We start from the raw sequence: 11,943 nt of genomic DNA on the forward strand, positions 1-11,943 counted from the left end.
ACACATCTCAGGCTTGCTGAAGACAGTCTTGAAGGGGTGCACACATCTCAGGCTTCCTGAAGACAGTCTTGAAGGGGTGCACACATCTCAGGCTTGCTGAAGACAGTCTTGAAGGGGTGCACACATCTCAGGCTTGCTGAAGACAGTCTTGAAGGGGTGCACACATCTCAGGCTTGCTGAAGACAGTCTTGAAGGGGTGCACACATCTCAGTCTTGAGAGTCTGCTTTTTTGTTTGTTCATTTGTTTGTCTGTGTGTTTGTTTTAGACAGACTCTAATGTAGCCCAAGCCTAGTCTCAAACTACATAGCCAAGGATAATCTTGAACTTCTGATCCACCTGTAATGGGTCCCAGAAAGTCGGGATTTCAGACATGCACCCCAGACTCCAGAATTTGCTAGGCAGGCACTCACAGCCACATCCAGCAGACTCTGCTTTTGAGAATAAACTCTTGGGTCTGTGTGGCTGTGGAAGGAGGGAGCCTTTGGCCTTTGGACGCAGGAAGCCTGTGGTACTCTCATCCCCTGATTCTTGGGCAGCACCTGGCTTGGCTTCTTGGAAGGCCTCTGGCCTCTGAGGGCTACATCTTTTCAACTTCTCTCGGGTGATAGGTCTTTCCTCAAAGTTACAAGAGGTAGAAATCCTCCTTGAGACAGACCAGCCGCCACTTTTACGACCCAGGGTACTTACTCTTGAGTAGGGAGAAGTGAGAAATTTGTAGATAGAAGTATAGAGAGAGACAGTTAAAAAACATAGGATAGCTCGGGAGGGCCTGGATCCTAATCCACCGGCCCTGAACTTGATTCCAAAGGGCTTTTTATGACAATGCCAAGGGGTGGAGCAAAACCTCCCCTTTGCTCAATACAGTCAAGTGTAGACCCTTCCAAACACCTGATACTCAGACCCGTGGTCCAATCATCCTCTTTATGCAGACCTACTGGATAAAGTCACCAGGAAACCCAGATGGGCTACAACCCCTCCTCTCCTCACCGCCTCTGCAGAAGTAGGGGCTTCCATGTCTGGGGAGAGGGAGTGTGTGGCTCTAGGCTGACCCAGCAGAGAGTTTTCCTGAGCCCCAGGCAAAGTTTCAAATCCCAGCGATGGCACTTCCAAGCTGGACAACCTTGGATCACTTGCTTGACCCCTCTGAACCTCCACATCCATCCATCTGTGTGAGATGACAGTATCATCCTGCTCACAGGATTGTTGGGGTGCTTGGCACACACTGGGCACTCAATGATCGGGGCTCCCAGAATTAAGCTCCACCAGTGGGGGCGGGGTGCAGGGCCTTCAGCCAGGCCTATATTTAGTCTAGAAAGGGTGGGCCAGTCTGGTGCCCTAGCAGGCGGAGCTGAGGAGAGAGACTCCTGCATGGCCGCCCCCACATCCCCCGCCCTCCCGGTCAGCGGGGTCACCTTGGCTGGAGTGACAGCCCAGGGCTCCCTTAGACCAGAAGAACCTGGTTTCCAGCGGCAGGAAGCCGCCTGTACAGGGGCTGCGACCTGTGATGGGAGACGCACCCCACCCCGACCCCCTGCTGGGGACAGCCCCCCCCCTTTCAGCGCTGGCTCTCCGGCTGGTCTTCTCGCCAAGGTGAACCTGACCTCGGGCGGGGGGCAAATGCGGAAGGTTGTCGGCTCCGCCCAACACCCCAGCCCCGCGCCGATGAGTGTTGGGGCTGCAAATAGCCCAGCGGAATCCGTGACTCACAAGGCTGGAAATACGGCACCCCCACCTCCCCTCCCTGCTCCGACCGCAGTCGCCGGCGGAGCTGCTCTGGGGAGCAGCCTGCTACTCTGATTTCAGTAGTTCCTGGGGGTGTGAGGAGCGAGGACCCCCCCCCATCCCCCACCCCACCCCCGCCCCAGAACACTCCAGGCTTACATTCAGCACCGCACCCAATTGGCTGTGTCTTCGGAGCTGTGTGACCTTAGGCCAATCACTTAGCTTCTCTGGGCCTCAAAGGCCCCATTGCGGGGTGGGGTGGGGTGGAGTGGGGGCGGGGGGGGGGAGGGGAAGAACTTCAAGAAGGGACGTTGTGGCCCTTGGCTGGGGACAGCGTAGAACACAGTGCTGGTGCAGAGTCCAGCTCAGACATTCCTCCTGAACTGAAGAATGAATACAAAGAGAAGGGCAGGCAGGAGGGAGACAGGTTGCTATAAGCATTTCTGTAAAACAACGCGGGATTTCTGCAGGAGACGGGAGGTCGAAGGTTCCACACATTTCAGGCCTTGAGCTTCTGTCCTCAGTCCAGATGCCCTCCCCACCCACTCAGCCCCTCCTCCCAGGTAGAACTCCAGGTGGGGTCTCCACAAATCTGTCATACTGTCCTTTTATTGTGTACAGGTTGTAGAGACCAGACTCCCATGAACCCGCACCCTCCTTGTCCCCAGGGTCCTGAGACATCAGGAGTCAGAGGCCCCAGGGATCCCCAACTAACCGAGAGCTTCCCCCTCCCCCTCACACCTGCCTCAACTGCGGGAGAGGGAGTCACAGCCAGAGTCAGAGCCCTGGTCCTCCAGGGTTAGGGCTGACAAGGGTCTTTGCCCTGGACTTGGAGGGCAGAAGGGATCTGGGTTGGGGCTCTTCCTGTGGCCACCCTGTGCCGTGAGACGTGGGAGGCAGGGCGTGTGGCTCTAGAGAGTTGGAGTCAGGGGAGCTCTCCCCAGTGCAGAAGTGAGCAGCTGGCAGAGCCAACCTTCAGCCACAAAACCGAGCATCCGGCTTGCTCAGAGATGCGACATCCCCATAGATGAAAACAGAGCTAAAGCTAGTTCCAGAGCGTTTTGAATTGGGCTTCAAGCAATGGGAATGAGTATTTAAGGGCTAGGACAATGGCGTGTGTGTGTGTGTGTGTGTGTGTGTGTGTGTGTGTGTGTGTGTGTGTGTGTATTCGTGGATTAGTAAGTCCCGTGACTGCTCTTGCTCCCACTTCCGGAGGGGACCTTCTCTGCAGGGGGAGCCACCCAGGAGCCTAGGGCTCTTGTGAAAGGGAGTGACCTAAGGCACCGGTGCTGGAGATAGGAGCCTCATGCCTTTTTAACAAACACTGGGGTACAGGCATCCTTGCCTGGCACAGGTAGCTGACGGGGGCCCAGAGTGACAGGTAGCCCTGGGTTTGAGACTTGGAGAGTTGCAGCCCCAGGGAGGTGACAGTCATGGCTATCTCTCTGGCTTGCCTGAGGCAGTCCACCAAGGCCAGCAGCTCTGCTTGTGGCCAACTCTTTTTTTTTTTTTTTTTTTTTTTTTTTGGTTTTTTTTTCGAGACAGGGTTTCTCTGTGTAGCTTTGCGCCTTTCCTGGAACTCGCTTTGGAGACCAGGCTGGCCTCGAACTCACAGAGATCCGCCTGGCTCTGCCTCCCGAGTGCTGGGATTAAAGGCGTGCGCCACCACCGCCCGGCGCTTGTGGCCAACTCTTATATTTCACTTGCTGGGAGGGTCCCTGGTCCCCTGCCCTGCAGAGATGCTGTTGATGTCTCTCTGTCCTTTGAACTTTTGCTCAGAAGCTCAGTCCCCATCTTTCTCCCCAAGTTGATACCTCAACTCCTCTACTGTGGACTAAGATAGGGAGGTCCCATCTGGGTGAGGGCAAGAGGGTCTTGGGACTGCCCTGGGTGGGAAGGAGGGCCCTAGTTTGGGGTGCGTGGGTGTGACCCACCTGGGGCCTAAGAGTGTGTGGAGTGACTAGGACCTACACTGAGATGTTCTGGGGGCCATTGTCAGGGGTCAGGATGACCTCACCAGCAGGCCAGTTGAGGAGGAGATGGGGGGAGGGCAAGGGTAGGGAGACCCTCAGATTTTTATCTCCGTCCGGAAGGTCTGCTGGACATGTTCCGTGTGTGGGTGACGCCGTGCCCGAATGGTGAGGCTACCATCCTCTCGAAGGGCCGAGGTCACCGATGTAGGGTCCACATCCTCTGGTAGTTGGCACTTGTGAGCAAAGGTGTTCATGACTGTGCCATCAGCAGCCAGCTGGGGAAGGGATGACAGGTCAGAAGTGCCTGCCCTAGCGCTCGCCCTGTCCTGGGTCCTGGTCGTGCCCAAATCAAGACAGAGTCTCTTCTTTATGTCCCCAGCTACCCAACTGCTATCAGGCGTGGAAGAGCTGCAGAGGTGTGGGCTAGCCAGAAGCCAAGGGCTCTGCAGAGGGGCTCCAGAGGTCCCTAGGGGAGCTGGGTGTAGAATAGGGTTAGGTGGGGCTCAGTTAGGGTTGAGCTTCCGTTAGAAGTACATACAAGTCTGGGACTCTTGAGCTATGGTGGGGAGATGACACAGCTGTGCCCTCTGGATCCCCAGACACCCTGAGTGTCCACCACTAGGGCCACCACCCTCCCCCGCAGTCCAGCTAGCACATAGTGTCCAGCGGAGTCGGCTGGCTGAGTCACCCTTGGGACGTGGGGCTGGCACGTGCAGTCAGTTCCCCACAGTCCTCGAACCCCTGGCAGGGCTTCTTAGTGTCCAGCCTGAATTAGGGGAGCTAGCCAGGCTTGGGGGGTGTTCAGGGAGGATTGGCAAATATCCTCTAAGAATAGCATGGCTCTAAGGACCGGGGCAGCCACTGTCTGTGCTGGCCATGCCTCCTCTGATGATCTAGCTATCCTGAGACTCTGGGTAAAGTGCGTGGGGTTCAGGGTGGGTGTGACTCTGAGCTTCATGGCTTCTGCTCAGCCTCAGGCCCAGTGTGGAGGCACCAAAACAGGACCCACGCTTCTGGCTCTGGGATGAAAGAGGGGTGGAGGTATGGGATGAATGGACTGCGCTGCCCAGCTTGGACCAGCCACGGCCATCTTCCTCTACCTTCTGCCAAGGAGCTGTCCTTATTCCACCATGGTCACTCATGTCTCAACCACCCAGGTTCCCTTCTGCCCACATCCCAAGATGCCTCTCTCATCCCTGGAGGATCCCCAGGTGCCCAAAGACAGGTTCTGTGAACCTTAGGTTGGAGGGGAACATGAGGAGGTCTCTGGACTGTGAGCCCACCGGGGAATGGGCTACAGTTTGCCCTGGGGAGTATAGACAGGGAAGGAACATCCACCGGTCAGGGTATGAAGTCTCCAAAGTCAGGTGCAAGTAGAGAAACCAGCTAGACTAGGCAGAGTCCAGGGGAAGGTGGGGCCCCCCGGGGTGGGGCAGGGTCCAGACTCACCTTCTCAGCCCGCACCTCGATGTGGTTGTTGGAGGTGGTGACAATAATATCTTCAGGGGAAAAGTCTCTCATGTCCACTGTAAACTCGTAGGCATCCCCGAGGGTTTTGATGTTGCCTTGTCCCCCGGGACGGGCTGTGGGTAGAACTGCCATAAGCTGGGCACGCAGCAAGCCCTGAACCGAAACCCTGGGTCTCCGCTCCTCTCTTGGGGAGTGAGTGCCTCTCCCAGACACCAGCCCCTCTCCTCACTCTTGCCACTTACCTTGTGGGGAGTGGGGGGCCGGGGAGGGGGAAACGGGGGAAGGGAGGGGGGGGCGACAGGGGGGCAGGCCCCACTCTATTCAGTCTGTAATCTATGCATGCAAATCCCTCCTTTAGCAATTCTATCCAGGCCTGGGAGCTGGGGGGGGGGGCAGTCACCCCTCAATCCCAGTCAGCCCTCCAGGGCTCCCATGAGGACACGGACCATGTGGGACTGCTGGATTCACATCTCACCCCTAGGGCCACCGTTGTCCCCAGGAGGCCCACCTGTGTCATAGCCATATCTGTCCTGGTGACCAGGTCTGTCTGGGCAGCCACATGTGGCTGTAACCCATGCAGCACCTAGTCCTGGCAGGTGGGTGGCCGCAGCCTGCTCAGCGATGTCCCCACCTGAGTCTGCCTCCTCCCCTCAGAGCCTCAGCACTTGCCTGGGAAGGCCAGGGACTCAGAGTGGGGCCTCATGAAGCTGCCGAAATCCTCCGAAAACATGCTCAAAGCCTTCTCCATGGGTGGGTCCTGGGTCGGGAGGGCTCGGGAGGCCGAAGAAGAAGAGGAAGAGGAGGAGGAGGAGGAGGAAGAATGGAAGCTTCTCTCCGCTCTGAAGGCGGAGGAGGTCCGGTGGCTCATCCACAGGCAGCAGAGCCCCTGTCCAGGCAGGGGCTGCACTGGAGAAATGTGTGGGTGCAGGCCTCCAGGGAAGCGTGCCGGGCCCCGACTGCCAGCGCTTTATAAGGCCCGATGTCCCTGGGCTCCAAGCCAGCCTCTTGTGTGCTGGCTAAATTTAGGCCTCTTCATGGCCCAGAGGGGCCTGGAAATCTTCTTGGGAGAAACGGCCCTGCTGACAGCCTGACACACGGGCTGGGTTGGAGGGCTGAGCTCATCGCCTGGCACTCCAAGCCTAGAGCTCCAGCCCCAAGGGCCTCAGGGCAGGGGGTGGGTCCTGCCCTGGGCCTGCTCCAGGACTTTGTGGTTTGCTGTTTCCCTCACTAGCCAGGGACCCGACCCTCCTCTCAAACTGGTTCTCGGGACCTGTGCCTCCCTTATCTGACTCCTGAGGAGAGGGCGTGTGGGAGAGAGCTCTGCTGGGCTGTTTGTGAGATACCAGGATCCCCAGGTTCAGCGGTCTCTTCAGAAAGGTTGAGGCAGCCCAGGGAGGGAAGTGAGAATGCCTAGGGGACCCCTGTCAACTCCCATAGGAACTCCGGTTCTACACCTCACCTCATTCCGCCCCCCACATCCCAGCTCTCCAGAACCTTGAAGGACAGAACAGAAGAAAGCTGGAGGTGGGGTGGGGGTGGGGGGTGGGGCCGAGCTTCAGGAAGGGGCAGATAATTGGATAATTATCCCTAAAGGTCTAGGAGACTCACCTGTTTCTGGCAACAGTTCACTCCATTTCAGGCTCAGAGAAGTTGCTCACCCAGGATCTTTGTCACCGGATTTCACGTCCAGGTAAAGGAGACTGTTGGAGACTCTCAGGGTATCTCTGGGCACTGCCGTCCCTTCCCGGTAAAGCCCTTTTTGACCTCCCATGGCTCAAAAAGAGGAGTTTTTAGGCCAGTTTCTAGACCAGGAAATAAAGCCTCCCAGGAAGGGAAGGGCTGGGCCTGTGCATGTTGGAATGGCTGGGATTCAATTCCAGATGTGCCTGCCCCTTGTGCCCAAGAAGCCTCTTTCTTTTCACTGAGTAGAACCCCAGACTCTATGACACTGGGCAGAAGCCAGGGGAGGCACTTTAAGGAGGCAGGTGTTCCATCAGTCCATCAGGCAGTTTGGGAACACAAACCTTGCCCATTCTTCCCATATAACTAACCACCTCATTTCTCTCTCCCAGGGAAGCCTCTAGTTGCTCTGGCCTTCTGTCCCGAGTCCCTAGCACCTGGCAATGTGACATAGTCTTCGTGAGTTCTGACACCTCTCGGTACCCTTTATCCCTGCTCCTGGGGCAGGATCACCTGTCTCTCTCCCATTAACCTAGGCGTTCTTGAATGTGAGGTTTGTGCCTCTTGTCTCTGGGTCCACAGAGCCAAACCTGGAGTTGCATTCCTGGTGATATGGGAAGTTAGGACAGGGCAGGGCACCGGGGTCTGAGTGATGGCTGGCACTAAAGGGATATGTCACCCCCAGACTCCTGCTGGTACCTAGTCTGTGTTGCCTATCCTGGCTGGCAGGACTTCAGGGAGTCACCTGTACTGAGGTGAGATGGAAAGAGGTGGGGGTCAGGTGGGGGGCCCCCAGAGCAGCCTTCCATGGAAACAAGAGCCAACAGCTAAAAGCAGATACGCTGTCACTGTCACGGTGCTGAGGGCCTGAGTCACGGCTGCTGGGTGTCAGCTCTCTTTACTCCCCCACACCCGCCCACCATCCCCCCTCCTTTCCCCAACATCCCTGAGGAGTCATCCATATAAATATTTGAGTCCTCTGGCTTCAGTGGCCAGGCAGGGCCTCAAAAGGTCATCAAGGTCATTCTCTGACACCAGGCGTCTGACAGATCACAGAGGCAGGAGGAGCTTCCAAGATGACCCAGTCTATAGTTGGGTGTGGTGGCACATGCCTGTCATCCCAGGAGGTTCAGGAGGAGTTCAAGGCCAGTCTCAGCTTTATAAGAAGCTGGGGGTCATTATTCCTGAGACCTTGTTTGAAAAATAAACAAACAAAAAAAAAACAATGGCCCTAAACGGCCTCTCCAAAGCCCAGGGGACATCACGGGAGAGGGGATAGAAGGACAGTGGGAATGGAAGGATGGGGAGGCAGGCACGTGGTAGGGCACTGTCACCTGCATAGGACATGACTTTGTAAACGTGAGTACACAGCAGCTGGGCTGTCTGCATGGGGTCTGGGGAAAGAGGGACATTCGGATAAGAGGGGCGGAGTTAGGAGGAAGGAAGTGATGGAGTGGGAATGGGGTGAGAGGGGGTCACAGGGTGGGGTGAGGGTGATCCGAATGCACAGTACACAGCATGAGACTGTCAAAACACAAGAACCCAGGGGCTGAAGAGATGGCTCAGCAGTTAAGAGCACTGGCTGCTCTTCCAGAGGACCAAGGCTCCATTCCCAGCCACATGGGGGTTACAGCCCTCTGTAACTCCAGGTCCAGGGGATCCGATCCCCTCTTCTGGTTTCCCCTTGGAACATCAGGCATGCATGTGGTGCACAGTCATGCAGGTGGGCAAACACTAATACTCACAGAATAAAAAAGTATATTTTTTAAAAAAGCTAAGAACTCCAAAAAAAGATGATGGTCCAGTCTCTTGAATTTGGGGTGTCTTCCTCCCTGGGAGCATTTTCAGAAACACAGGTGCTCCCCAGGATTCTGGTCTAGGGAGCTGGGAGAGATGGCTCAGCGTACTGCGTTGGCAGAGGACCTAAGTTTTATTCCCAGCACCCACAGTCGACAGCTCATAACCACCTGTAACTTCAGCTCCAGAGATGCAAGCCCTGCCTCTGACCTCTGTGGGCACTACACTTATGCACCCACACATGAAAACACATAATTAAAAAGAAAATAAAACTTTAACATTTTTATTAGATTCATTCATTTTTTAATCTTATGCATGTTTTGTCTGCATGTATACATGTGTACCATGTGAATGCTTTGTGCTCATGGAGACTAGAAGAGGGTGTTGGATCCCCTGGAACTGGAGTTACAGATGGATTGTGAATTATCCATGTGGGGGCTGGGACTTGAACCGGGGTCCTCTGTAAGAACAAGTGCTCTTAACCACTGAACCATCTCTCTGGCCCAAAATAAACCTGATGATTTAATAATATAATCAATCAATAAATAAAATGATTTCTTTCCCCTCAGCTCTTTACACAGGCAGCCTGAAGGCCTGAGTAAGGAATCCACTTACAAAACACCTCCTGGGCGATGTTTAGGCCTGGGAGACTTGATGAATGGAAGGCAGGCAGGCCCATGCTGCAAGGCTCACAGGACAGAAGTGGCTGGGGCTCTGATCAAGGAAGGAGTTGGGTGGCAGGTCTGAGTTGGGTGGCAGGTCTGAGTTGGGTGGCAGGTCTGCTCCGGCTTCAGACCTGGTCTAACAGGAGAACTGCCCCTGCTGCTCAGGCTCCTAAGACAGAGGAGGAAGACCTGGGGCGGGGAGACTGGCAGGCAGGGTTAGTGCATTTGGGAGGGACTTACCCTGACCACAGGAACCCCTGACACTCCTGCCTCAGTTTCCTGGTGCTCACAGCGGGGTGTGGACATGTGAGGCCAGCTGTGACACTAGTGCCAGCTAGCTGCCAAGACCAGGGACGTGTTTGGGTTGTCCACAGAACAGCTAACCATCTGTTGACAGTCGGGTACCCGCTCCTGTTTTGAAGTTACTAGGGTTAGACGCTGTTAAGAGTCTTGGATTTCAATCGGTCACTGGAGGAACATGATTTTCAGACTGGTGGCTTTGACCAGGGTGGCAAGGGGAGAGGGACAAATTGCCCCTTGCCTAGATTTTTCTTTCCTCCTCCTCCTCCTCCTCCTTCTTGACACATGTAACCCAGGTTGCACTCCAATGTGCTGTGAAGAGGAAGATGACCATAAACTTTCCATCCTCCTGCCTCTAACCTCCCAAGAACTGGGACTGCATGCATGTGCCACCACACTTGGGTTTATGTGGTGCTAGGGACTGAACTCAGGGCTTCGTGCATGCTGTGCAGGCTTCATGCATGCTGGGCAGGCACTCAGTTACTAACTGAGCTGCATCAACAGCTACAAAACCTTCTAAAAGTAGCCCCAGCCAGGCGGTGGTGGCGCACGCCTTTAATCCCAGCACTCGGGAGGCAGAGGCAGGCGGATCTCTGTGAGTTCAAGGCCAGCCTGGTCTACAAAGCAAGTTCCAGGAAAGGTACAAAGCTACACAGAGAAACCCTGTCTCAAAAAACCAAAAATAAATAAATAAATAAATAAATAAATAAATAAATAAATAAATAAATAAAATAAAAGTAGCCCCAGGCACAAACTCTTTATACCGTGTCCGTTTCCTACTAAAGCTTTGGGAGCTTGGAGATGGGACAGACTGTCCGGGCCGAGCTCAGGCTCTGCTATGTGGCCATCCGTAAGTGACTGTATTTCTCTTTCATCAAGCATCTGCAAAGTGGTGTCATTACTCCAGTTCACAAGGGTGTAGAGGCTGCACTGAACAGCAGAGCAGTGCTTCCAACACACACACACACACACACACACACATACACACACACACTCATATGTACACGTGCACACACCCACAGATGCATGCACACACATACACACATACATGTGTACACATATGCACATGCACACACATATTCACACACACACTCATATGTACACGTGCACACACCCACAGATGCATGCACACACATATACACATACATGTGTACATATATGCACATGCACACACATATTCACACACACACACTCATGTGTACACGTGCACACACCCACAGATGCATGCACACACATACACACATACATGTGTACACATATGCACATGCACACACATATTCACACACACACACACACACACACACACACACACACACACACACACACACGCCATCTCCTCATGACATTTTCTCATGAGAAAACGTGGCCCAGCCAGAGCCACAGCTCCAAGGGAGCTGGGCATTGAGGGGCAGTTTTCTGAGATTCAGGAACTAGATGAAAAGCTTGTTCATTTACTTGTCTGTGGTCTCCAACCCTCCCAGTTCACCACTCTGGCCTTCCTCTCCTCCCCTGAATAAGATGGGGCTGTCAAAGCGAGCCCACAGAACAGTGTGCATGCTTAGGGGTAGGCAAACCATGGTGGGAGTCCTGCTTCTGACCCTCAGCCTCTGGGGTCTTCGAGGTGGTGGTAGTGGGTACGTGCCACCACCCCAGCTGGCCTCTGCGATCTCGGACAAGAAACCTTACAGTTCTGTCATGCTGTTATGGGCCGTCTCCCTGGATTTGAGGAGAACTCAGTCATTTGGGACAGTTCTGAGCATTGTGGGGCCAGCCATGGTGACCCCATTGCTCTGTTCCCATGTGTCTTCAGCTGCACCCCTCTCCTCTCCCCCTCCTCTGCTACTTTGAAACCCTTTTCCGTGTCCAGCTGAGAGTCCAGACCCTGAGGCTCAGCTCTGGTAGAGGACCCTCACTATCCTGCATGTTCAGCGGCTCTGTTCCCAGGCTCAGGCCCCAGGAGGCCCCAGGGTCCTACAGCATTAGAGCATGCTCCTTCTGCCTAGCTCTCTAGCTGAGACAGTCCGCCCCTCCCAACTCCTCAGACGCTTCCTGGTCAGTCAGTCTGGTGAGTTCTGACCAGTTTCTCAAGGACATTCATAATGGCTTCCTTAACCCCGGGAGGGGAGGGGAGGGGAGGGTGCTGATTGGTGGAGGGCACACCTGTCCAGGTGCACCAGTGCTACAAACAAAGAGGCTGAGTCCGAGGGCCCGTCCAGCCTTCAGCAGGACGCACCGGCAGGTGAGGGACAGCTGGGTGCTGAGTGGGGCACGGACTTGGACAGCATCTGCCAGGGTCAGTGCAAACGTGGAGGGGGTGTGGGACCTTGAGGTGTTT

At 55.1% G+C, this 11,943-nt stretch overlaps 1 protein-coding gene across 1 annotated transcript; it reads right to left on the reverse strand.

Annotated features, from left to right (window-relative positions):
* Window positions 1–3,230: 3,230 nt before the first annotated feature.
* Window positions 3,231–6,286, reverse strand: Hspb7 (heat shock protein family B (small) member 7). Its single transcript, XM_052716336.1, has 3 exons — window positions 5,836–6,286; window positions 5,146–5,279; window positions 3,231–3,971 (listed from the first exon to the last, which is right to left on the reverse strand). The coding sequence occupies exons 1-3, from the start codon at window positions 6,032–6,034 to the stop codon at window positions 3,792–3,794; spliced, it is 513 nt and encodes a 170-aa protein (XP_052572296.1). The 5' UTR covers window positions 6,035–6,286; the 3' UTR covers window positions 3,231–3,791.
* Window positions 6,287–11,943: the final 5,657 nt, after the last annotated feature.

The sequence above is a fragment of the Peromyscus californicus genome, unplaced genomic scaffold (genome assembly GCF_007827085.1).
Source record: "Peromyscus californicus insignis strain IS unplaced genomic scaffold, ASM782708v3 Scaffold_5__1_contigs__length_169319896, whole genome shotgun sequence".
Lineage (NCBI taxonomy): Eukaryota > Metazoa > Chordata > Mammalia > Rodentia > Cricetidae > Peromyscus > Peromyscus californicus.